Source organism: Ichthyophthirius multifiliis (genome assembly GCF_000220395.1).
Source record: "Ichthyophthirius multifiliis unplaced genomic scaffold scaff_1120509251164, whole genome shotgun sequence".
NCBI classification, from domain to species: domain Eukaryota; phylum Ciliophora; class Oligohymenophorea; order Hymenostomatida; genus Ichthyophthirius; species Ichthyophthirius multifiliis.
The window spans coordinates 100,991-128,037 of record NW_004086143.1 but is presented as its reverse complement, the minus strand read 5'-3'; the positions used below and the strand labels follow the sequence as shown (position 1 = coordinate 128,037).

Here is a 27,047-nt window from a genome sequence, read left to right as displayed (position 1 = left end):
CTTTATCTCAAAAAAATACTAAGTCTACTTATAAAGCTAAATATAAACTAAGCTTTTGATGTGGATTGTATTTTTTTATATACAATGTGGAATACTTGTTAATTAATAAATATAAAGATATAAATACTTTAAAAAATATTTGTTTCTTAATATTATCAAGTTGTATTAGGGATAAAATAATTTGTTTTGTTCAGATCTGGCTTACTTGCTCTCATTATATAGGTTTTGTATAAATATTTTTAAAAGAAGAAAAAAATAATTATATTTAAAAATGTAAAACTGCTATAAATCTCCTATAAGACCCATTGAGGACTTATGGGCATATCTAAAATGATTAATTTATGAAGGTGCTTGGAATGCAAATTGAATAAAATAACTTAAATGAAGAAAGAAATATTGTTTATTAACAATATATTTTATTTAAGTTTGGCTCTCATAATACACTTAAAATTTTAAAAGGATTAAATATATTAACAAGTGAGAAAACTTTAATAATTAAAAATTATATATGTATTTAATATTTTTGGTGTTAATTTTACTTTATTAAATAGCTTTTGCTTTGCTAATTAAAAATATTAAATTTTTAAATTATAATATTAAAAAAAATAAGTGAGAAAAGCTTTAAAATGATTTAGTTAATAATATATTAATAGTTTATAATTAATATATAAATATCAAAATTTCTATAACACTTATAAAATATAATAGATAAATTTTATTAAACTTAATTTATTTATTTTTTAAACTAATATGAAAAATTATAAGAAATTAAGGATTAATTAGTTTTAATAATAAAAATTATTTTAATAATATTGGAAACCATATGTAAATAAGAATCAATTAATTAAGAATTGAATTATGAATATAAAAATGTTTAAGAAATTATTTGGGAAAAATAAAAATCTGTAATTGAAAAAGTTTGATGTATGCAAACAATTCCTAGGTTTAAAATTTATTAAAATTATATAAATATATAGTTTCTTAATAAATAATAAATTTTAATTATTAGAATTATATACGAATTCAAATATTTTAAAGATTTATTTGATTAGATAAATAATAAAATTATTTAAAATAAAAATTTACAGACTTAATTCAATAAATTGAGTGATTTTATATTAAAAGTTTTGTATTTCCCTATAACTACTTAAGTTGAGCGTAGTTTTTCATATTATAAATCCAAAAAAGAATTGGCTAAAAGTTAACAAAGGAATTGACTAAAAGTAGACAAAGGAATTGTCTAAAAGTTAACAAAGCAATTTAAATATTAATATTATACATCAAAATATAAATAATAAAGTTAAAACAAAATATATAAAATATATTAACAATAAAATGTATTTTTCATATAATCATATATACTTAATTTTTAGTATAATTAATATATAAGTTTAAAATTTCACAAAAAAGTAATTTTAAATTGATTTATATTTTTAATTAAATATTTAAATTTAAGAAAAATAATAACTTTCAGCTGAATATTTATTATTTTTTTAAAAAATATTATGTATCATTAAAAACACTTGAATTATAAATAAATCCTAATTTTATAATAATATCAATGAAAACCATTTTCTTTAGTAACTCTTTGGAGAAAATGAACTCAAGAATAAAAATAAAAATAAAAACAAAAGAAAAGAAAATAATTCTATAAATAAATAGAATTTATGATAAAAATATACAGAAATTGACAAATAAAGAACCTTAAAATTGAATAAGAAACTGAAAAATCGAAGATAAAAGTGAAAAATTGAAGAAGAAACTGAAAATTAAAGAATTAAAAATTAAAAAATTTCATAAAAATTATTATCTAATATAAGAAGATTTTTTTAAAAAATAAAAAAATAATATAAAACATTACAAGTATTAAAATAATAATTAAAGTCGTTATTTTAATATAAAATATAATTAATTATAAAATTATTTTATAAAAATAACTTATTTTTATCTTTACACTTAAAAAAATAAATTAAAGACTAAGGAGAATAACTCTTTTAAGAAAGGTATTTAACTCAAATATAAATGAAGGTTTTTTTTGAAATTTTTAGAAAAAATATGAAAAAAGTGTATAATAACAAAAACTTCGAGTACGTCATTTTTAATGATTAAGTTTTTTTTTTCATGGCTAGAGTACTTCATAAATAACAAATCTTAAACTTTAAACAAATACAGTTTAAGTAAATTAAATATAATGTAAAAGATCTTTATGTGGCTGGTAAAAGATGGAAAATTTTATTGAGAATTACTGTCAAAAGAAGAATAATAATAGTGTTTTTTTACAAAATATGGATCTTAGAAAAAAATGAAAGAAAAACATTCTATAGATAAGCCATTAATAGTTTTTTTTTTTTTTGAAATCAAATTAAAAAGAGAAATAAACAAAGAGTTATAATCTAATAAAAGTTTTAAATTTCCAATGGAACTGAATATATATATTTAATTATTTTTTACAGAATAAAAGAAAAATTCTATTTAATTAATAAATTTGTAAATTTATAAGTCATAAAAATGAAAAAAATACATAGATCTATATTTAATAAATACAGATACTTTTAAAAAAAAGAACTCAATAAATAAAAAAATTAAATATTTGGCTCATATTAATAAAAAATGTGATTAATAAATTATAACTTAATAGTGTATATGAAAAATTTATGAATGTTTAAATCTTTTATTTTATATATTCTTTATTTTTATTTAATAAAATTTTTTAAAATACATAAATCAAAAAATAACTATTTCGATTATTATTTGCTACACAAATTTTTTAGAATATTCTAGGAAATTTAAATAATAGGAAACAAATACATAAAAAACATTTATAAATATAGTTTAAAAAGTTGATTTTAATTTTTAATTTTTTAATATAATGGATAATGAAATAATACTATCATGTGTTTTGACTATTTTTTTTTTAAAAAAAAAAACCAAAAAAACTTTGATATTTTTTAAAATTTTATGGTCAATTTAAGAATCAAAAAGTAATATTTAATAAGAAAATAAAAATTAACCTTTATTAATTAATATAATGTAAACAAAAAAATATATATTATTAATAAATTATTTAGTTATATTATTTTATTATAAAAACAATCAAAGAATAAAAGTCATTATTTTAAAAAACATTAAGGAAACAATAAAAATTTATTATATAATATCAATATATTAATAATATATAAAATATATTAATAGAAGCGAAATAATATATAATAAAAATTTATATAATATTTTTATATATTTTATTAAATAGTAAATATATATTTAGTTATTTTTTTATTTTATTATTCATATTATTTTTACTTCTTTTTTTATATTCCCAGTTATTTCTTTCATCTTTCTGAATTTTTTGTATTTTTTCGAATATTCTAAAATTTTATTAAGGCATTTTAGTATCTTTCGATTGAAACCTTTTTTCCTATTTTTTGAAAAGTTATTAATTTTGATACTTTAGATATAAAACTTTAATTTTTGTGTATTAGTTTTGAAAAATGGTTAGGAAGAAGGGGGTGGGGGGGATCAAAAATAAAAAAATATTTAAAGTATATAAAATTTAATAAAAAAACAAATAAAAGAAAATATTAAAATAAAATAAATTTAGAACTTTTATTTAAAAATATGTAAAAATTATTTTAATAAATAAAATTAAAGTATTTTATAATAAATCAAGCTTTATTTCTCAATTTTATATATTTTAGACATTCCTATACAAATAGAAATGAGGAGAAAAGAAAGAGCTGAAATGTATAAAAAGTGGAAATAATTGATATTTCTTTATTTATTAATTTTTTATATTTTAAACAAATTTATATCAAAAAATAATAAAAATCGTCAAAAATTAAAAATCCGAAAATATTAACATATCAAGTAAAACAAGTGATAAGAATATTAAATCTTGGATTTTAGGAGCTCTAAAAAATTAAGAAAAAATATATGTCAAAGCCTGCGGTTAAGCTAATAACTATTTAACTAAACAAATTAACTTATTATTCAGAAATGAACTAATAAAACTTAATGATATTAGGTATGAATATGCCCTTTATGACAATGATCCTTAAACCGCAAAAATAGTTTATATATACACTCTTTAAAAAGGAATAAAATATGATATAAATCATAAAAGCGAAGAAATAATAAAAATTATTAAAATTAAAATAATTAAACATAAAATTAAAATTTTGAATTATCAAAAAACCCTTATAATAATTAATAAAGAAATAATTAATATAGAAATTTCTAGAACAATAATAAAATCAAAAACAATTAATAAGAAAACTTCTGCAAATTTTATTCTAAAGGTTTTTGTAGATATGGTTAAAATTGTAAATATCAACATAGTTTCCCTGATAAAATAAACAATAACAATTATAAGCAAAATGATAATAATTAATAATACACAAAAAAAAACACTAAATAATTAGAGAACCCAATTTAAAAATAATAACATTAATAATATTCTTAGGTATAAGAAACCTAAAAAATTAATGAAGATAAATAACTACAAAAATATAATGAAAGTATCTAAATTTGCGAAGAAGCAAATTATTAAACATAAAAACTTTAAAAAGAAATATAAGAGGTTCTAAAAGGTTGCACATAAAATCCAAAAGAATAATAATAAACAACTGATTTGTAAAACTATCCCATATTTAAATAAAATAATAAAGATAGAATAAATTAATTTAAAAGTAATATATAACAAAAATCAAAAAAGAACTCCATCCATAAAATCATGAAATAAAATAGAGACAAATCCGCAAACTAACAAGTTGGGAGTAATTAAATAACACAACACACATAATGAGACAATTGATAAACCAAAATCCCAATCAACTATATAAAATAATATATATATATAAACCTATAAATATTTATCCACACTAAAATAAAAAAATAACATTTAAAAATAAGAAAAGAACATAAAAAATCCTATTAAAACCTAATAATAATCAGAAGAAATAGAAATTGAAATAATAGGACATAAAATAAGAGGAATAACATACGAAACATATGAATAAAAATTCAAAGTTATTCAAAAATACAATTATATTCATAATAATATATACTAAAATATAAACGATAAAAATAAAATTAATATATATTCAATATTAGAATCTAATTTTAAAAATCCCGAATAAAAAAATGGAAAGAAAATATTAAAAATAACCGATAATATTATAATAAATCACTGTGAATAATAAACAGGAGCAAGAATAATAACATTCACAAATTATAAAAATATAAACAAATATTTACTTAATATTAATAGCTAACATATATAAATAAATTAAATATGGATTAACAGGGTATATTAAATCACATACATTATTTGGCATAAATAACCGATGGATAAACAGATGAATAATATCAATTTAAAATTAATTAAAAGTTCCAAATAACTCTGGAGTAATCCTATTCGTAGATCTAAATACAAATATGCAGATAAAAAATAATTATACCGAATAAGGTTTAAAATAATAAAAAAGCTATAATATTGATAAAAAATTTAGATAAAATGGAATGACAAGAGTAATCAATTAATACTAAACACATTAATGGATAAACAAAAATAGATAAAACAAAGTAAAAAACATTGATCATTTCTGGATCTCTAATAATTTGTATTAGAATAACTTAAAAACTTAACAAACTGAAGTTAACCAACAATGTAAGTTTGTTTTCTAACCATTTTCCATTAAGAATTAATCTAATAATAAATAGAAACTAATATAATGAAAAAATTCCTTTCCCCATATAACTTAAAAATAAATATATTATTATTGATGTAAAAACTACTATAAAAAGCCTTTAATATCCCGAATAATTAATTATAGATATTTAATTTAATTGATAAATTAAAAAAACATATGTAAAATTAATAACAAAAATATATATCAAATGTATCCTAAATATAAAAGAATATTAACAAAAAATTTAGATATATAAAAAAACTTTTTTAAGAATGTAATAATAAAAACTTAAACAATCCAATAAAATAATAATAATATTAAGAAATGGTAACTTTTAATTAAACGAAATAATTATAATAAGCTGAATTTAAAAAAATATAGCAAAGAAAATATAAAGATATAATCGAAAAATTAAATTAAATATAATAAATAGAATCCAAATATATATTACAAATAACTTAAAAACATTTACAATATTAAAAGGAACAATTAAATATTAATTTTTAAATAAACTGAATTATATGATTAAAATAATGAACCAATATATTAAATATCACAATAAATAGAAATACTAACAAAATATTTTCATAATCACTATAACAGCCCTATCAATCCATAAAATAAATAGAATGTTTGGAATCTAAATAATTAATAAAAAAATATTATTATAGATAACATTAATTTAAAATTATTATCGAAAAACAAAGCATACACAGAAGATCTAATAAATGATTAAATAGTCAAACCAATAGTTATATTAAAAAATTAGTAAAAAAATAAAATATAAAAGATAATTATTGATGAAAACTTAAACAAATAATATTAAACATAATAAGTTATCCGCTAAAATATATAAATCACTTTAAAGCAAGACAAATCTATATTATCAAAAAAGAAAAAGAATTATAACTCGAATAATGCAGACCCATTACTATCCTACCATTTTTTGTTAAAGTAATAGAAAAATCTATTCTAAACCATATTAAATAGCTAGTACAACAATAAATAATAGAAAAAATTAAAACTAATTAATCTGGATTTACAAATAAAAAAAACACAACAATTTAAATTCTTAGATTAATTACATGGGCAAAAAATTAACTTAATGAAAAACAATAACATCCAGTAATAATATTTTTCGACTTTGAATCAGCCTTTGACTCACCAAATTAGGAACTTATGTTTAATAACTTATTGAAAAAATAAGGATTTCCCTAATACTTATTAGATATGATAAAATGGTTATATAGTCTAATAACTGTAAATGGCTTTGAAATTAGAAAAGGATGTCTGCAAAGCTCTATTTTGTCTCCCATAATATTTATCTATGCATTGTAATAAATATTTAAAGAAGTTAATGAGTAAATTAATTTTGAATTACTTGAATTATTTTATGCGGACGACCTAGCAACATGTTTTTATCATACAACTCCTTCTCATTAAATTTGATAATACTGCAAAATATTAATTTAAACATGTAATAAATATGGATTAAGTTTAAAATACGATAAATGCGAATGGATGATTTTAAAGAAATCTAAAAAAAATAGTTAAGTATACAAAAAAAAAAATGATATTAGTATAAAGAGAGCTTCAAACATATAAATTCGAATAAACAAACAAATATAAGTATTTAGGAATAATAATATAAGATAATATGAAACTTAACCTATAAATACAAAAAATAAAAGACAATTTAAAAAAATATTAATATTTAACCCAAAAACATAAACAGGATAATAATATTATTCTAAGTAACATCTATATATGGAAAACCTTCATTTAATCATAATTTTAATACGCAATTACCTTAATAAGAGATCTTGATAAAAGAAAAGTATTTTAATAAGAATTAAATAAATGTTATGAAAGTTCCTTTAAAAAAACACTTGGAATACCTAGATATTTAAATTGCGAAAAAATAATGAAAGATTTAGAAGTTAAAAACTTATAATAATTTTCAATTAAATTCTCAAAAAACATAATAGATTAACATAACTTAGATATAGAAAGATAAACATTAAATAAAAAGTTAAAGGTAAATCTAATAATTGAATAATGGGAATAAATATATAAATAAAACTGTAAAAGGTAAAATGAATATAAAAAAAATAAATTTTTTAAAAATACAATAAAAAACTTAAACCTAAAAGATTATTATTAAATATAAAAAAAGTAACTAATTATAAAATGTAATTAAAGACATTCATTCAAAAGTCTTATTCATAAACATTTATAGCAGAATTTTGAAAATTAACATTAAAATACTTATGAATTAATAACAAAAATAGAATAAATATAATAAAAATATTGGTACTTTTTAAAAAATCACAAAGGGGATATATAAATACTATAAAAAATGATTGAATAACTAGTAAAAAAATACAAGTAAAATGAAAAGTGAAATAATAAAAAAAAATATTATTATAAATTAAATTAGCGTGAGGATAAATTTAATACAAATATAAAATATATTAAATTAAAATTTGTGAATATATATTTTATATTTAGTATGTTAAAGAAAAAAGAAAAAAAAATATTTTAAACAAAAAATTATTTCGCGAAAATCTTAAATAATTATTTTTATATATTGAAGCTTTTGATTTTTTTTTATTTATTTAAATAAAGAAAATTTATTAGATTTTATAAAAATAGTATAATAGTTAAAAATATAAAATATTTTAACTTTTATATCCGAAAAATACGAATTAAATAGAAAAATACATGAGATTTAAGAATACAAAATATATAACTTTCATAATTTTAATTTGTAAATATAAAAAAAAAAAATTAATACTCCTATATGTATTATTTTAATATATATTATCATTTTAAAATCTTATTTTAAAAATTTATGCCATATTTTATTTAAATTATTACAATAAGTTAAAAATAAATACTTTACAATTTTTTTGAAATTTGATATATTTATTTTCATTTAATAAATTTCTTTTTGTTATATATTTTTATATAATATTTAGTAAAATATAAAAAAAAAAAAATTGTTTTAATATAATAAAAATATAAAATTCTAGGAAAAAATAAAATAAAGAAAATTAAAAATGGATTTTTCATTTGAATATTATTTGAAAATATAATTCTTTACATTTTAATTCTATTCAATTATTTATTTAATATAAGTGAAAAATTTAAAATAGTTTAAAATTTTTGATGTAATATTTTTTTTAAAAATCAAAAAAAATAAAATAATAGTTTTTCTTATTTTTATTAAATTAAGTTATTTTTAGATTATTAATACTTAAATAATATTGATTTTTCTATTTAATTATTATTTTACTATAATGGAATACTAATACTTTTTATTATAGGAATAGTTTTAATGATTAGATTTTCAAAGTAAATAAACATATATATTAATCTTTTATATATTTTTTATAAATAAGATTCATAATTGTAAATTATTTATTATTTTTTTTGATAAAAATATTCTTTCTTTAATATTTTTTTATGCCGCTATTAATCTATATCATTAAGTAAAAAAAAAATCAATAAAAATATATATAAAAAATATTAAAAAGGATTATTTTAATGTGAAAAAGGACAATTTTTTTTTTTTTTTTTTTTTTTTTTAGAAAAAAAAAAAAAAATATAATTAATATTTCAACAAAAATTAATAAAAAAAAGAAAACTTAAAATAAATATATTTTTTATATATTTCAAGAATTAATTATTCCTAAAACATTAACAATTTTATCAATCTCCTGAACTTTATAAAGGTTTTTACGTTTAATTAACTTAAGTTCGCCATGTTTTTCTTCACAAGACCTAATTTATTGATATAATTATGTTTACATGATTCTTAAATTAATTGCATATTTATTTTAAAGAATTTCATTAAATTAAGAAACGCTTTATCTTTTATTATTAGAAAAAATGAAATTTTTAAAAGCATTTTCTTTATCTTTAAAAAAAATAATTTAAAAAATATAAAATACAAAAAATACTTTAAACTTCTTTTGTAATATCAATCAAAGAATCTTATATGATATGTATTTAGTCTTTTTCACAATCGATATTTACTTTTTCTAATCTATTATTTAAATCAAGAATATTATTTAACAATTATTAATTATGTTTAAATAAATTTTCATTTTTTTAATTTTATTTATATGTTAATTTTAAATATCTTTTTAGTAATAATTATTATGTATAATCCTTTATTTAAGTATTTTCTATATCAATAAATGCTTTCAATTTTTAATTATAATTTGAAAATTTCTCTATTGTATGTATACAATGTTTGCAACTCCTATATTTTAACATATTTCTTAAGTTTTCTGATAAATTTATCATTAAATAATTAATACTTTCTCCTGTTGGCAATTCATATTTTTAAACTTTTGTCCAGTTTTCTTTTATAAACTATTCCTCGTCAGATTATGAAAGAATGCTGCTTAGTTTTTTGAATTTATTTATTTACTTTTTTTATTTAAAAATATTATTTACTTAAAATAAAAACCTGTTTATCTGGTTAATATTATTATGCTGTTTTTGCCTTTTTTAAAACTTATTTATTCTTGTGTATTTGTTTATTAGAATATATAATTTTTTCATTTAAAGAATTAAATACATTACTATAAGCATTAAGAGTTTCTGGAGATTAAATAAAACTATTTAATTAATTATATGATTAATTGATTAATTGAAATGTTTCTTTTTCACTCTTAATTTAATTTTCTTGATTTTCCTTTATTAAATTTATTTTTTGAACTATTTAAAACTTTTTTTTATTTTATTCTATTTGAGGTAGATGAATTAATGATTCCATATTAAATAAAAATAATTTTCAAAACAAAAATATTATAAAAACTTTAACAAATATATAAAAAAATAAATATTTATATTATAATTTATTTTTTATAAATTAGTTTAATATTATTAATTTAATAATTTTTAATCAAAGGTAAAAAATTATAATAAATTTTTTATGAGCTTTTTAATTTTCTTTTATTATTATTTTTTAAAACCTATATTTTCTTTATTTATATTACTTATTCCATTTATTTTAATTGTGTAATTTTACTATATCAAAACATATATCACCACCACCATTTTTAATTGTTAATTATTCCCCTATGAATTAGTTACTTTATTTTAAACATAAATTTTAGATATATTTCAATATTCTTCTTACTTTGAATTTATAATTCATTTAAATCTATATTTTATATATTTCAAACAAGCCAAAATATTTTTTTGGTTTATTCCCTCTCTTGTTTCTGAAACAATTAATTTTATTATATTCTTGAGATAAATACTCTCGTATTTTTGGTTATATGAAGTTAAGCAATTTCTAAAGGAATTCTCTCAATTAAAACTTATATTAAAAGCTATATTTGAATTTAAAGTAAAATATAAATAGGCTTTGTGGAATATTTTGTTTAATACTAAAAATAATATGTTTAACTTAAATATTTTTATTATTATTATAATATTTCTAATTACTATTTTAATAATATACTTTATTTTTTCTAATTATAATCATTAGAATTGTTTGACTTAATTAGCTACAAAACATAGATATATTACTAAGTATACATTAAATATAATTATTATAGACTATATATATCTTTAATTACAATTATGATTTTATTATATAATATATATGAAACTTTTTTATATTATATCCAATATATTATATCTAAAATTGAATAAGATTAAACTAAATATAAAGATAATTGACTGTAGATAAAAGTATATAAATAAAATATTAAAAATGTAAATTGCATATCTATTTTATAATATATTATTTGATTTATGTCATTTAATAGAATAAATAAATATAATCAGCAATCTTATAATATAATGAAAATAATATTTATAATAAAAATACAAGGATAAATCGAGATCCGATTCAAGAGAAAATATATTTAATTTAATATGATTTTAATGAAACCGAATTATCTATAATAATTATTAATTATAAAGTTTAGAAGGTGGATTTAAATAATACATTAGTAATTTGTTATTTATTATAAAAGTTCGATGATATTTTACCAAATATTATTAGTTGTCCTTTTATGTTGGGAAAAAGTTTAAAAGATTAAACATTATTTCTTGTAAATGAAAAAGAAGTCTAAAATCCTTCTAAAAAATATTGTATTTTATAATATAAGGCAAAGAATAAATTTATATTAAATACTTATATATTTACCATACATTTATCCAAAAAATAATTCTGGTGATTTTTTATTGTTTACTTATTAATTATCTTTTCTTATAATATAATATTTAATTTTGTATATATATAATTATTATATTTATCATAAATTTAATCTATGACTAAACTTTAAAAAGACGATGATATTTATTCGTATTTAATTTTACGAGAACATATATATTGAAGGATTCATTTTATTAGTTATACTAAATTACACAAAAAAATAAATAAATTTTAAATTTTTTAAAAAATCATTATTAAATAATATATATATATATATTTTTTTTTTGTAAAATTAGACAACATATATTCTAAGACAATATAAACTTCATATTTTAAGAAAAAATATTAAATTAAGTCTATTATTTTAATGTGTCTTATATTAGAGGATTTTTTAACGAAATTTTTAGAATATTATTTTTTATATATGTATTACTTACTTATTTATAAATTATTTTATTTTATCTTTTTTTTTTAAAAAAAAAAACCAACAAAAAAAAAAAGGGTTAAAAAAAAAAAAAAAGGTTAAAAAAAATAATTAAAGAAAAAAAATCTATAAAAAATTAATATATTAATTTTTTTTATTTCTTATTCGGATTTATCCCAAAATAATAATATTTTTTAGGTTCCCTAATGAAATTTATGTTATAAATATAAAATAAATAATTAATAAATTTCTATTTCCTTATATTTTTTCTTATTTATATGTTTAAATAATAATTAAGATGAAGTTTTTAATTTGTTTGTTTCTCATTCTTTATTATATTATTTTAAATTTAATTTTTTTGGAATAATTTTTTAGCTTTTTTATTTTAAAAAAATAAGAGTATTTAAGTCAAATTAAATAAATAATTTAAAAAATTAAGAAAAGAAATGAAATAATAAGACATAGATCTTATTATTCTTAAAAAATTATATATATTTATTAAAGTTTATCTAAAGTTGAAAAAAACTATATTTATATTTGAAGTATCATTTATATATTAAAAAAATGAATGCTTAATTAAGATTTTTTTATTTTTTTTTAAATTTCCTTTATATTAAGTCAAATCTAATTTTAGAAAAAAATAAAAATGTGTTTGTCTTATATTAAGGTTTTAACGTTATATATGAATATAAGTTTTATATGAAATATATTTAAACATCATTTAACAATTGAAATAGCAATAATTTATGAAATAAGCATCCACCCAACAATAGAACAAATACCAAAACAAAGTACAAAAATTATAATTCCACAGAATTTTTTATATAGATTAGGTCCAATAATATCTTTTAAGAATTAAAATGGATGAAATATATCAAATTTAAGTCTTCCTGAAGGTTCAGGTAAAGGCGGGAAATTGTTTGGAGCATCTCTACCTAATCCGTTCTTTTTTTCTTCGGCAGCTTTAACAGGGATTAATTCAATGCTTAAGCATACTTGCCCTTAAGGGATAAGATTTTTCGCTTTGTCTCTAACTAAAGGATTATAAACTTAATACCATTGTTTATCTACAATTTTACCTGTTTTGGAAAGCTCTTTCATTTACATTGTTACTGCTTTTTATCTTTTTACGCATTTATCTATTAGTTTATGTTAGTTAAGATTTATTGCACATTCTCCTATAATATCATTAGAAGCTACTAAATCTTTATCTAAAAGTTGTACCTTGTTTTATTTAGATAAAATAATAAATTTTATTATTTGACTGAAATAAATAATGTACTTATAATTAATCTCCTCCGTAATCTGAAATGGTTAAAGGATAAGTTTGTCTAAATTTCATTCGCCAATTAAAAGATCCATTTGCTCTACATCTCCAGTGTACATCAGTTTCTTATACTTTAGCAGGTTAGTTTTTTAAAAAACATCTAACAAATATGTCATTACATTGTTCAGCTTCATCTTTAAATACACAATCTTTAGTTTCCCAAACAATAACTCTTAGCTCCATTTCATATTTAGGGGGAGGAGCTATTTTTTCTGGTAAATAATCCTTTAAAAACCTAAAGGGAATCAGTTCTACCCAAATTTCTAATTATCCTATTGATAAAGTTTCATTTTCTGGATATAAATTTCTATTTTCAAATGGTTTTCTGTCAAGTTTTACCCATTTGGCAGTAAATATTCTATTTTCCATATCTATTTATGTTTACCCTACCAATTAGTCTCTTCCAAAAGCATCATCCCATACTTATATTTTCAAGACTGCACTTCCTGGAAGTGTACATTCTATATCTTCACATATATAATAATCTGGATTGCATGTTTCTGGTCTTAGAGTAGTTTCTTTTTTTTAAAAAAATAAATATAAAATTTGTTAATTTGAAGAATTACTTTTTAAGTCTTTTTTATACGATCCTAATTATAATTTCAAATAAGTATCTAAATTCGAACCTTCACCTCCTATATTTTTTCCTCTAGTAATATAAACACGACATATATATTTTTTTTCTTTCATTAATTATTTTAAATTTTCGATTTTTGTTTATATTTATTTATTTTTTTCAATAAAAATGCATTTTAAAGTTGCTAGCTTTTATGGGATGCTTGGTTTATCAAAAGAAAAAATATTCTTTATTTATAAAAAAAAGATAAAAAAAAACACAAAAAATTACTTTTTTAACTCCTCTTGATTGACCTTTCATAATATCAATGCATTTTAGTTTTTTAGTAGGAAAGTAATATTTTTCGAATTCTTAAGGATAAAACTCCCTATTTTTTTACCATCCAGGAGTAATATCAAGATCTTCATCTTCATCAGTATCATAATCTTCATATTCTTAGATAATCATATGCTTATGCTTTTTAAAAATGTTAAACATTCTAGCAGTTTTTTATAAAAGTTTATTTTCGTCTTATTCTTCATCTTCTTTTATAATTGGAAGCATTAATTTTCCATCTTAAGCGATTTGTTCTTTTGTCAATTCTTTTTTAGAATGAGATTTTATGGAAAAAGTTAAACTATCTCTAGGCATGAAAGTAGATAGATCTTTTTCTTATGATCTTTTCATTTATTTTATTTAAGAATTTATTTCTATATTTTTTTCATCTTAAATTATATTTTTCTCATTTTCTTATGTTTTCTCATTATTTATACTATTTTATTACTCTAATAAAGAAATTCTTCTCTCTTTCATAGTGGATTTATCTTAAACTAATTATTTTTGTGACTATTATTCTTTATTTTCTTCTTCATATTAGCTTGGCATATTAAACTACTATTTATTATTTGAACATTAATCGATATTGATATCTGTATGATTAAAATGCTTTGGAATATTAGTATTATTTTGATTGTTTTAGAAATGAGATCCTGGATTCGTATTTATAATAATATTTTATGGATTGAATTTTACTGTATTTACTATTTAAATATCTTCTTCTTTTAATTCTTGTCTTCCTTCTAAAAGCTGTTAGTTTTCATCGTCTTCATTTTCAAATTAAGGGAGTCCCAAAGTAATATGTTTTTATAATAAATACTATTAATCAAAGTTAATTTATTTATTTTTTACCATATTTATATATTATTTATTTTCTAAAGATTAAATGCCTATTTCTTATTTGATTTTCTATTCACTTTTATCTCCTAATAAATCCATATATTTTTATGAATTATTTGAAATCATTAAATCATTTTCATTTGCTTATATAAGCCTATCTTTTTTTTTTACAAAAAGCAACTTTCGATAAGCTTTCATTTCTTCATCATATTCCTCTTTTTATTATTTTTCATTTTTTTTCTGCTCTTTTTCTTATTATTAATTCAACAATTCTTTCTGTCTTTTTTCTTCTAATTCAAATTATTATTTTAAAACATCAACAATACTCTTTTTTTTTTATTAATAAAATATTTTTTTGTTAAAAAAGAAAAAAATATATGTATGTTTTTTTACAGTATCTTCCGAATCTATTTCTTTTTCTTATCCAGCATCGGATTTTTTACTTCTAAAATCATTAAATTTAATGGAACTATAACCCAAAAATTCCTCTTCATTTCCATCAGTACCATCCCACAAGAAAACATCAATTATAGGTCCAAAAGATTTATTATTAGGGACTTAAAGGACCATTTCAATAGCTTTATTTGCATTAGCACCATCGTCTTTAATTTTCATTTTATCAGTTTTAATTTGTTGTTAATTATCTCCTGAAATATCAAAACTTGCCTACAACTTTTAAGGAGTAAATCCCATAACTTCAAAATCAATATCTCTAACTCCTATAATAAAAAATGTTAAAACCTAAGTTTAACTTCTTGGAAAAAGCCTTTTTGAAGCAATTCTATCTTAATAAACAGTTGGAATAATTGCATAACTTAATAAAACTTATCCTGTATACTTTTTTATATTTGTTATAATAACAAAAAAAAACATTTATATATAAATTATACTTCTCCTGTAGCATCATATTTTATAGGATACCATTTAGGTCTTCTATATAAAATATCTGCATATTATGTTGGTTCATCTTATTCTTGTATTAATTTAAATTTAACGTGTGTAGGTTCTAAAGGAATCCATATTCTTCCTAATAAATCTTTATCAATTTTATTTATATCAGCAATCTATAAACCGGAATCGTCTAAAAGAAGTTAATCTTAATTTTCCGTTATGAGATCTAATTCTTCATCATTTTATTTTTAGGAGACTAAGAAATTACTGATTTATGAATTATTATTATTCTATTTATTGTCTTTCTTTTATTTATCATTTAAACTAGTATTATCATCATCATTTTCTTCATCATCTTTTTTTCCTGAAATTTTTCCATAGAATTTCTTAAACTTCTATTAAAGAGATTAAAATTATTAATTAAAAGCTCTTTTAAAATGTTTTTCTAGTCCATTTTCTTTCTAATTGTCATCAGAATCATATAATGTCAAAAATATTCCTTTTGTAGGCATTTTACTTTCCATGAATTCCTAAATAGAGGGTAATTAAACGCCTTCAATATTAATACTTTAATACCAGCCTGGATTTAACGTTCTTTATTTGACTTTTGACCAACCAGATTTTCCTGAACATTTCACTTTTACAAAAGGGTCACATCCACCTGTATCATCTGCAGGAGGAAGTTCTTTTCCATTATAAAGCTACACTCTTAATTAATATGAATCTAACATTTTTAAACTATTTCCTTAAAGAAATTCTCTTTCTTTGCCTTTTTTAGGTCTGAACTTTAATAAAGAAACTCTTACAGTCAAAAAACCTGGAAACTCATCGTCCTTTACCAAATCCAAAGAACGATCTTCTTTTAATTCCAAAAGGAAGGTCTAATGATCCGTTTTGGGATTAAAATCAGGATTAGTATTCAATATTTTACTTGCTTTTAATCTGTTATAGCATATTCGGGAATCTTCCGAATTATCATCGGCTACATAAAATATTAAATCAGGAATTTATTCAATGTCTTCTGGAAATATTACCTTTCTTTCTTTTAATGATTAATTCCAATTTACTTACCCTTAATAATTAATAGATTTATTTGAATATGACTTTATTTTTTTTTAAATATTCTATTTTTAAATATAATAATTTACCATATATGGACCCATGCTAACGTGTATAAAAAATTCATTGTTTTTTTTTTCAGGAATTTCATTTCCTTCTAGAATATCTATCCATAAAATATATGTACGAATAGTAGTTTAAGGAATAGGATTATCTGGAAAAGAAAAATTAAGGTTTCTTAATATTGTTTTTGGATTATTTTTATTATAACTAGTTACAGAATATAAAAGACGACCTCTATAATGAGATCCTAAAGTACTTCCATAGAAATTCATTAAATCTGCGTGTTGTCCTGAAGCACAAACTGGGGCTCCATAAAGATTTTGCCATTATGGAATCGGTTTTTTTCCTTGTATTTTATTAAAATCTATTTTAAATTAACCAACTAAATCATCTTCGCCTTTTTTTAAAAAATATTTTTTAATTCATATATTTTATTTTACTTCCTATATCTCTATCATAAACGCTTATTGTTATTTATTTTGTTTAACATGGTAACATACATGCTAGTTAAATACATTAATTCCATTCAGGATTTCTAGATTATACTACTTTTGTTTTTTTTATTATACTCCCAAATTTTGCAACTATATAAGCATCGATTCTTTTTTATTTTATAATTAATTAAAAATAAATTAAACTATATACGAATTTTATGCTATATCTAAACAAGGTAGATTTTCTGCTCTGTAAATATTTATCTATATTATTAATTTTAAATATAAAGCTTTTTATATATATTTTTTTTACTAATATTTCATGTCCTTATTAGTTTATTTTTTAAGGAACTAAAGCATTTTCTTTACCTGCAGTCTTTTTTTAAATATATTGTTTATTATTTTTGATTTATAAAGAAATTAAAAAAAATTAATACAGGTTTTTTTGCATCAGAAATATCATGAACTGCTGCCGAATCATCAGGTCCCAAAACTGTAATATTTACAAAAATATAACCAGTAGGGCCTTCTACTTCATCAGTTGGGTCAGTTAAAGTAAGCCAAGTATGATAATATTCGTGCATAGGTTAAAAATAAACAGAAGTTAAGTCAACTTCATAACTTCCTATAATACTAGAACTAAAAGTTGATTTATCAAAAACAGTAAATTTTATAGATACATCTTATAGTTATTCTAATTTTAAATTCTTAAAAAAAAATGTCCATCCTTAATTATAAACAGGACTTGATTATTCTTTTATAATTTTTGTTGTTTTTTTTTTGTCCATTACTTCTACTGTTACTTAAGATGAACATATTTGTGCTTCAGTTATTCCTAATAAACCCTTATTTCTATTTTTTTATGTTTAAGAATCTTTTTTATTCAATTATATATTTTACTTTGGAATTAAGTCAGTAGCTTCTATTACTTTTATGTTTATTGAATAATCTCCTTCCTTTAATTTGTAGTTCTTTTTTTTTTTTTTAGTTATTAATTTGTTTATATTAAAAAAATACTTTGATATCATCTTATGCTATTGTTTTTTTAGCCATATTTTATTTATTTTACTTTTACTTTTGATTGTTGAAATTTAATTAATATATAGATATATATATATATATATATATATTATTTTTTAAAAAATAATTTAAAAATATTTTTTAAAAATAATTTTTTTTAATAGTATTTATTTTTATTTTTAAAATAGGAAGAAACAATATATTTTTATTTAAAAATAGGAGGAAATTTAAATAATGTATTATACTTTTTGTCCATATTTTTTTTTATTTTATAATTTCTTCTTATAAATTTAGTCAACCATAAAAAAAAGCCGCTTAAAAAATAGATAGATAATCCGCCTTTTTTTTTATGTTGAATTTTTAAAATAAAATAAAATCATATAAACTAATATTTTTAATAAAAAAAATAAAACTTCACAAAAAAATAATATATAGACATAATAGCAATTTATATTAAATATAATAATTTATATAGTAAATTAAATATATTTATAAAACTAAATAACTATAAAATATAAAACAAGTATAAATATGATTTTTTTCTATATAAATAAGATAAATTAAAAAAAGAAGAAAATGATCATTTTTTTAAAAACAAATTTTATTATTATTATTATTATTTGAAATTTTTCTGATTTTTCTATATAACTTTTTTTTTAGCATCTTCACATATATTAACTAAATTTTAAGAAATTTCCTCTAAAATAATTACTCCTTATTCTTTTGATTTTTCAATAATAAGGGCTAATTTTTTTCCTAATTCATATTTATCATAAATATACGAAATTTATATGCTATCGCTTTTAATTAAAATACAAAAGAAGATTTCTAAAATTTTCATTTTAATTTGAGGCGTGTTTTACATTTTCGAATTTTCATCAAAATCAACTAAAAGACTACATAACTAAAAGACAAACAAATCTTATTCCACAATACATTATCCAATTTTATCTGAAAGGCTAATAATTCTACCAATAATAGGAATAATTTAAATTAAATTTTCGTTTTTAGGCAAAAAACATTGAATATTTTCTAAAAAAAACTCTTCTAATAATTCTAAATCGAACTCTAGCCAAGAAGCCAAAGTATCAATAATTTTAAAAATGAACATTTTATTATTTTCTAAATTTATAAGTTTTAAGAAAATACCAGGTCCTCCAAATTCAATCAACATTTTTCTTGTCAATTTTGAAGTCTTTACAAAATGACATAAAATCAACATTGCAATTTTTTTCAAATTTATTTCCATTTAATTATTACTTCCTATGCTTATTAAAATTGGAATTGCGCCTTATAAAGCTAAATACTCTTATCTCGGGTGACTCAAATTCTGGAAATAATTAATTATTTTTAATAAATCCTGGAAATATTTATCATTTAAACATTCCGCTTTTTTATTTTCATCTTCCAAAAGACCCAGTACTTTTTTTATTAGTCCAAAGTTTTCCAATTTATTTAATAACGAATGTTCATTACATAAAAACCGAAAAATACTTATTACTTTTTATAGAATTATAAAAGGAAGACCTTCTACATCTAAAATCTCAAGAAATATATGTAATATTTCATCTTAACATAAATTGAAATATATTTATTTGTCTTCACATTCCGCAAACATTACAATTATTTCTAAAATTCTTAAAATATATTTATTATGCATTTAAAAATTCGATAGAAAATATTCGTTAAAAAGTCCTTATAAAATAAGTACTAATCGTGCACATGTATCATATTTATTTAATATTCTACATATATTTTAACTACTTAGGTATTTTAAATCTAAAACAACTAATATTACATCTATTCTTTAAATTTTTTTATATTTAAAAATAATAAAAAATAAATCATATTTTATATAATAAATAAATTATATACCCAATCTAAACAATATCCTTATTTTTTTAAAAATCTATATCTAACATATCAACTAATGATTAACATCCGCCACAAGCTAAAAATATTTATAAAGTAGGCTTATATATTGCAAGCTATCCTATAAAACTAGCAACTTCACATCTGATTTCGAAAGGATAAAAATCATTTGTATATTTAAGAATATAAGGTACAACACCTTTTATTTGGTTTATTATATTTGTTAATTAAATAAAATACCAAAAAGACATGCAGTTTCTAAATTGAAACAATCATTTTCTATTACTTGATTAAGGAAGCATAAAACTGATAAAATAATTGAATTATTCTAATTAAATTTATCTAACAAATCAATAAAAAGTATCAATCCACATTATTGAATGAAAAATTTTTTAGCTTTTGGATATCTATTCATTATATCACTTAAATAATTCATATATTCTTCCACTTTTTTCGGATCTTTTGTTTTTTATAAACTATTTACAATTTCTTATGTATCTTGAAACATCTTATAACAAAAAAAAATATAATTATATATTTAATATATATATATATATACTTTTTATTCTTTTTTATTATTTATAGTATTATGTTTTTTCTAAAAGTTTAGATGTCGTAAAGAATCGAATTATTTATTGTTTTCAATAATCGAAGAAATAAATAATCCATCATCATAAGAGTTTAAAAAACCTTAATTATTATTGAATTTTTTATCATCTTTTAAGTTCAAACCAATTAGTTTCATAGAATTTTATCTCTCTTCACAGTCCTTATTTAAAATTACCAAATTATTATTATTTTCTTATTATTCATTTATATGTTTGCGAATCGTATTATGAACTTCTTCTGGTAATTCATTGTTTTCTGAAATTATAAGTTTTTTTTTGCTATTCAACCATTCATGTTTTAAACAGCCTTTAGCATCTATTCTTTAACTAGGCTCTTTTTCAAAACATTTTAATAAAAAATCAGTACATTCCTACGATATATCTTCGGGGAGAGGGGGATGTTAATCTTCAACCATTCTAAACAATGCTGGATATTATCATAAGTCACTATAAGGAGGATTTCCAGTTAGTAATTCAATTATTGTACATCCTAAAGACCATATATCACAACTAGTAGTAATATGCCCTCCTTTTAATAATTTGCTATTTTTATTTCTAATTTTTATGAAAAATACCTATATCAATTGCTTCTGGAGCCATCCAATAAGGAGTTCCTACAAATTTTTGATTTTTTTCATCATCAGCTAAATGAGTAGCAACACCAAAATCAGTTAATTTTATAACTCCATCTTTTGTTGTTAGTATATTTGCCCCCTTTATATCTCTATGTACTATCCCTTATGAATGTAAATATTCTAAACCTTTTAAGACCTTTTTTTTAAAAAAAATAAATAATTATAAATATAAAATTTATTTATTAGAAAAATATTTACTTATTTTATATATATTGCAACTAAAGATTCCTAAAAAGGACCAAATTTTTTTATTATGGTATATAGTGATCCTGATTCTACATATTCTAATACTATTGCATAATGAAATTCTGTTTATACAAAGTCTATGTATTTAACAATGTTTTCATGTTTTAATTTTTTTAATAGTTTCATTTCACCAGTAATTGATTTTCTTTGCTCTTCTTTTATGTTTAATGAAGATACTAGTTTTATTGCTACTGTCTAACCTGTTTCAATATTTAATCCTTTATATACTGTTCCTATTGCTCCTTTTCCTATCATATCTCCGGTTTGATATATTCCTACTTTTTTTGGTTTTTCGTGTTACACTCTTGAAATCATTTTTTTTTATTTTTCTTAAATTTATTTAAATATAATATATTTTTTAATATTTGTTTCAAAATCTTTATTTTTTTTGGTATTTTTGCCTTTTATATAAATAATTTTTTAAACATAATGAAGTAATTTTTTTGTGCTTAGTATTAAAAAAAAGAAAATATTATTTAAAAAAAATTGATATATTCGAAATTTTTTAAAATTGAAAAATAAAAATTAAATGTTTAGCAAAAATTTAATTTTAAAGTATAAATAATTTGTTTAGAATAAAATGAAAAAAAAAGTTAAAAAATGCACTATTAATCACTACTGATGTGGGAATATGAAAAACTATATATTTAAATAATATTGAAAAAAAAATTTAATATTTAATAAACTCTACTTTATTTGTATTTTTAAAGTAATTAATGCTATTATATATTTAAAAATTAATAAACAAAATTATTACCGATATCAAATAAAAAAATAATTTATTTGGTTTTATATCCGAAAAAAATCTTATTTTAAATAATAATAGGTTTATCACAATTACATATAATAAATATATCTAAAATATATTACATAAATCTGAATTTAAACTTATAATATTATAATTTATTTATATTCTTCTAAAATATATTAATAGATCATTAAAAATTTATATAAATTTTAATTTAAAAGATTATTATAATTAATAATAATAAAAAAATACAAACTATTAAACAATAAATAAAGAGAAATTTAAATATAAAAAAACATTATAAATGGGTGATATTTTATTAGGAACATTAATTTATATTGGTTTGGGATTTATACTTAGTATATTTTTTGCTTTTTATGTGAATTTCCGAACTAAAGATTAAAGTGCAAGAAGATCAAACATATGGTTTCCTTAAAAAAATAATCAATTATTAGTTTTATATTTAATATATATATTTTAAAAATATAATAGCATAGCAGTTTTTTCAGTAATATTATCAATTATATGCATGTGGATAATGTGGATTTCTGCGTATATGCATTAAATGTATCCTATTATATAGCCAATATTAAAAACAAAAGAGTGAATTAAAGAATTAATATAAATATATACATATTATTATTGTAATAAGATAATAATTTTTATAATAGTATATTACAATAAATAAAAATATACTTTTATTAAAATTAAGCTTTAGTTATATCTTTTTTTAATGGATTATTTTAACATTATATAATTAATAATATAATCTTTAAAAGTTAAAAAAAAAGATTAATTATTTATTTATTATCTCAATTTAAATAAAAATGATCAATAATACTATATTATATTATATAATAGTTAAAATGAATGTAATTGAATTTTAAACTAGATTAAATATGTTAAATATTAAAGTTTAAATATATTATATTAGAATAAAATTTATATAATAAAATATAATAATAATATACAATAAAAATATTTAATAAATATATATTGTATTAATATGTATAATATATCAAATAATTATTATTTTATTAAATTAAATATTTATTATTTATAAATAATTTCAAAGTTCTGTCTTAATTTATTATTCACTATCTTCAAAAACAGATTTATTTAGTTGAGCTTAATCTTATAACCATTAGTCCCAAGTTTCTTTTAATTCATTAACAGATCTATCAATATCTTTTTAATCATATTCAGTTTCTATTAATAATTCTTCAATATTTTCTGTCATTATTAAAAAATCTTCCCAAACCATTCCATATAACTCTGGATCTTAAATCATTCTATTGAAATCATTTTCATCGATATCGTTTTCCAAATCTCAATAAGAAAATATAAGATTTATTTTTTCGTTTTTAAATTTACCATAAAGCTGAATAAGATGCTTATACATTTTCATAGAAAAATCATTTATATGATTTTCTAACTTTTCTGCTTATGATAATTCTAATAATTATTCTTTTTTTATCTTTTTTTGTAATAAATATTAATTTTTTTATATACGTTTTTTATTTTATTTTTAATACTGTTAAACTAATTGATTAATTGAAATAATTTCTTGATATATAAGACATTAATTCTCTATCATATGTTTCCTTTATTATTATTATTTTTTTTTTTTAAATATATTTTTTTATTTTAATCATACAACAGAAGCTCTAAGTATTGGAGAAACAAAAGAAATAAAATCTTTTTTAGACACTTCATTTGATTCATATTTATTTAAGAAATTTAGAACTTATTAGCTAAAATTTAAAGGAACTTTATAATTTAATATACACAAAGAATTAATGATTAATAAAAGAAAAATCAATAATATTAATTTCATTCTGTATTTATAGTTTAAGTAAGCAGATATTTTTTTTATTATTTATTTTTTAATAAATAAAATATTCTTTTTTTTTAAAAAAATAAAATAAAAAAAAAAAATTTAAATTTATTTTACCTCTTCTTTATTTTAAAAATAAAATCTTAAAATTAAAAAAAAAAACTAATTGTGTTTTTAAATTTTATTTGTTAGTTTACTTAATTGATTTTTTTGAAATGAATTTTTAATTGAGATTATAAAATATTTATAATATATATTAATCAACTTTTTATAATTTTAAAAACTGTACAATAATAAAATAATGAATATTTTTAGATTTTAGAAATATAAAAAACAATATTATATTTATTAATTTTTTTTTTTATAAAAATAAAATAAAAATATTATAATAAAACGAATTTTATTACAATCATTATATATCTTCTTCATATTTTATATTTTAATTTTTTAAGCTTATCTATTATTATTTTATTAATTAATTAATATAAATAAATTTTATTTACAAGTTTATTTTTTGTTATTGCTTTCTTAGAAATTTTTGGAAAATTTATTTTCTAATAAACCTTATAAAATCCTTAAATTTTTTTATCTGTTTAATAAAAAAAAATATTTAATTAATCTAAAATATTAAAAATACTAATATTAAGTTCATTTGATTTTTATTCTGGTATTAAAGGTAATATTTATTTCTTCATGTATTTTTAGGTTACTTTATCGAATTTTTATATTACAAGACTTTCAGGACCATTTAATTAAAAATCTTATTTTTCATCATCTTATAAATTAATTTTTAATCCGTTTAAAACTTTTGGATCCATCTAAATAGTATATTAATACTATAATACTTTTTAATTTTATTTAAATTTATTACATTTGATGGTAATTAAAACAAATATATTTTTTTCTTTTGAAGATCTTATTAACTTAATTAAACATTTTCAAATTAAACATCATTATAATTGTTAAACTAATCTAATATGGACATTCTAAACTATTTTTTTTTTATATGATAATAATTAATTTTATATTCTTATTTATTTAAATTTAATTTTTATATTTATATAATTAAAATATAAACATAGTTATTGAAAAATATATTACATATAAAAGATAAAACAAATATATTTAATAATAAATAAAGAAAAAATAAGTTAAAAATATTAAAAAATGCCTAAAAAAGTTTTATTAATATTTAAAAATTAATTTTTTTTCAAAAAATAAGATATTTTTATAATTAAAAAAAATAAAAATAAAAAAAAATGTTTTTCAAAAATAGCATTAAGTTTGCAAAAAATTATGCAAACATAAATAAATAAAAGTTCAACTTTTAATAAGTATAGAAACATTTTACTACATAATATCTTAAATAAAATACTTAAATTGGTTTATAGAAGTAAGAAAATATTATTTTATATAAAAAAAATTAATTTATAGTAGCCTTAAAGATATAAGTATTAAATAATAAACTATTAATGCACTTTTAATTTCTTTATCATTAAGTTCTAATTTTGTTTTGAATCCAAGTTGCTTAGGTACTGATGATAGTCAAGGTAAATCAAATTTATAATAAACTTTTTTATATTAATATCTTTTTAAAAAATATATATATAGAAGATGAAGGTATATATAATATATTTATTTAATACTTTTTTTTTAATACATTGTTTTCATAAAAATTCTAATATCCTTATAGATGATGGTAGGTTTACATATAAAAATATTTATATAAACTATATTTTAATAATTCTTATTTTTTTATTTATTTTTTTAAAAAAAAAGGAGCAAGCTCAAATAGTAAGAAGTAACATAAGAATTGATTTAAATATAAAATAGTGTTTTTAAGAATAATTTAAAAGAATATACATTTTATTTATTTAATTGTTGAAAATAAATCACATAAAATATTATTTAAAATATAAACTAAAAAAAATAAAATTTATATATATGGAGTAAAATAAATTAAATATTTTTTTATTTTTTTTTAATTAATAAATAATATAAAATTAAATAAAAAAAAAAATTATTAAAACTTGTTAATTTTTATAAGAAAAAAGATAAAATAAAGTTTTAAAATTTTCATTATTTATTTTATTTTTTAAAATAAAATTTATAATATTTTATTTAAAAATTAATCATTTAAATAAAAATAAAATTGATATTTTTATAACAAATAGATAATTAAAAAAATTTAATTTATCATGTGAATTTTTTTAATTTATAGATAAAATTTTATTTTGATTAATATATATATATTTTTTATAAAAAAATTTAATAAAAAAA

General features: G+C 17.7%; 4 protein-coding genes across 4 annotated transcripts, besides 16 other annotated features; all 4 read right to left on the bottom strand. All coding sequences in view use genetic code 6, as the record gives it.

Annotated features, from left to right (window-relative positions):
- Positions 1–1,187: 1,187 nt before the first annotated feature.
- Positions 1,188–1,261: a microsatellite.
- Positions 1,262–1,282: 21 nt separating this feature from the next.
- Positions 1,283–1,337: a microsatellite.
- Positions 1,338–1,706: 369 nt separating this feature from the next.
- Positions 1,707–1,769: a microsatellite.
- Positions 1,707–1,777: a microsatellite.
- A 1,382-nt stretch (positions 1,778–3,159) lies between these two features.
- Positions 3,160–3,191: a microsatellite.
- Positions 3,192–4,198: 1,007 nt separating this feature from the next.
- Positions 4,199–4,231: a microsatellite.
- Positions 4,232–6,169: 1,938 nt separating this feature from the next.
- IMG5_151900 (hypothetical protein) lies at positions 6,170–7,218 on the bottom strand (the record flags this gene model as incomplete). The annotated part of the gene is made up of 1 exon (XM_004030829.1): positions 6,170–7,218. A coding segment is annotated over one exon (645 nt), but the record flags the coding sequence as incomplete, so codon positions are not given.
- A 2,034-nt stretch (positions 7,219–9,252) lies between these two features.
- Positions 9,253–9,278: a microsatellite.
- Positions 9,279–10,538: 1,260 nt separating this feature from the next.
- Positions 10,539–10,592: a microsatellite.
- Positions 10,593–11,118: 526 nt separating this feature from the next.
- Positions 11,119–11,163: a microsatellite.
- Positions 11,164–12,360: 1,197 nt separating this feature from the next.
- Positions 12,361–12,403: a microsatellite.
- Positions 12,361–12,412: a microsatellite.
- Positions 12,413–12,947: 535 nt separating this feature from the next.
- Positions 12,948–18,829, bottom strand: IMG5_151880 (hypothetical protein; the record flags this gene model as incomplete). The annotated part of the gene is made up of 13 exons (XM_004030828.1): positions 12,948–13,519; positions 13,578–14,426; positions 14,470–14,857; positions 14,963–15,069; positions 15,211–15,333; positions 15,526–15,681; positions 15,748–16,191; positions 16,245–17,348; positions 17,394–17,764; positions 17,808–17,968; positions 18,013–18,065; positions 18,115–18,177; positions 18,239–18,829. 13 exons carry the CDS (start codon positions 18,827–18,829, stop codon positions 13,013–13,015), a joined length of 4,917 nt encoding a protein of 1,638 aa, XP_004030876.1. The 3' UTR covers positions 12,948–13,012.
- A 70-nt stretch (positions 18,830–18,899) lies between these two features.
- Positions 18,900–18,931: a microsatellite.
- A 3-nt stretch (positions 18,932–18,934) lies between these two features.
- Positions 18,935–18,977: a microsatellite.
- A 289-nt stretch (positions 18,978–19,266) lies between these two features.
- Positions 19,267–19,315: a microsatellite.
- Positions 19,316–21,581: 2,266 nt separating this feature from the next.
- IMG5_151879 (hypothetical protein) lies at positions 21,582–22,497 on the bottom strand (the record flags this gene model as incomplete). The annotated part of the gene is made up of 3 exons (XM_004030827.1): positions 21,582–21,830; positions 21,877–22,072; positions 22,135–22,497. The coding sequence occupies 3 exons, from the start codon at positions 22,495–22,497 to the stop codon at positions 21,739–21,741; spliced, it is 651 nt and encodes a 216-aa protein (XP_004030875.1). The 3' UTR covers positions 21,582–21,738.
- Positions 22,498–23,867: 1,370 nt separating this feature from the next.
- Positions 23,868–23,927: a microsatellite.
- Positions 23,928–23,999: 72 nt separating this feature from the next.
- Positions 24,000–24,332, bottom strand: IMG5_151870 (hypothetical protein; the record flags this gene model as incomplete). Its single annotated transcript, XM_004030826.1, has 2 exons — positions 24,000–24,259; positions 24,305–24,332. 2 exons carry the CDS (start codon positions 24,330–24,332, stop codon positions 24,000–24,002), a joined length of 288 nt encoding a protein of 95 aa, XP_004030874.1.
- A 471-nt stretch (positions 24,333–24,803) lies between these two features.
- Positions 24,804–24,857: a microsatellite.
- Between the last annotated feature and the right edge of the window lie 2,190 nt (positions 24,858–27,047).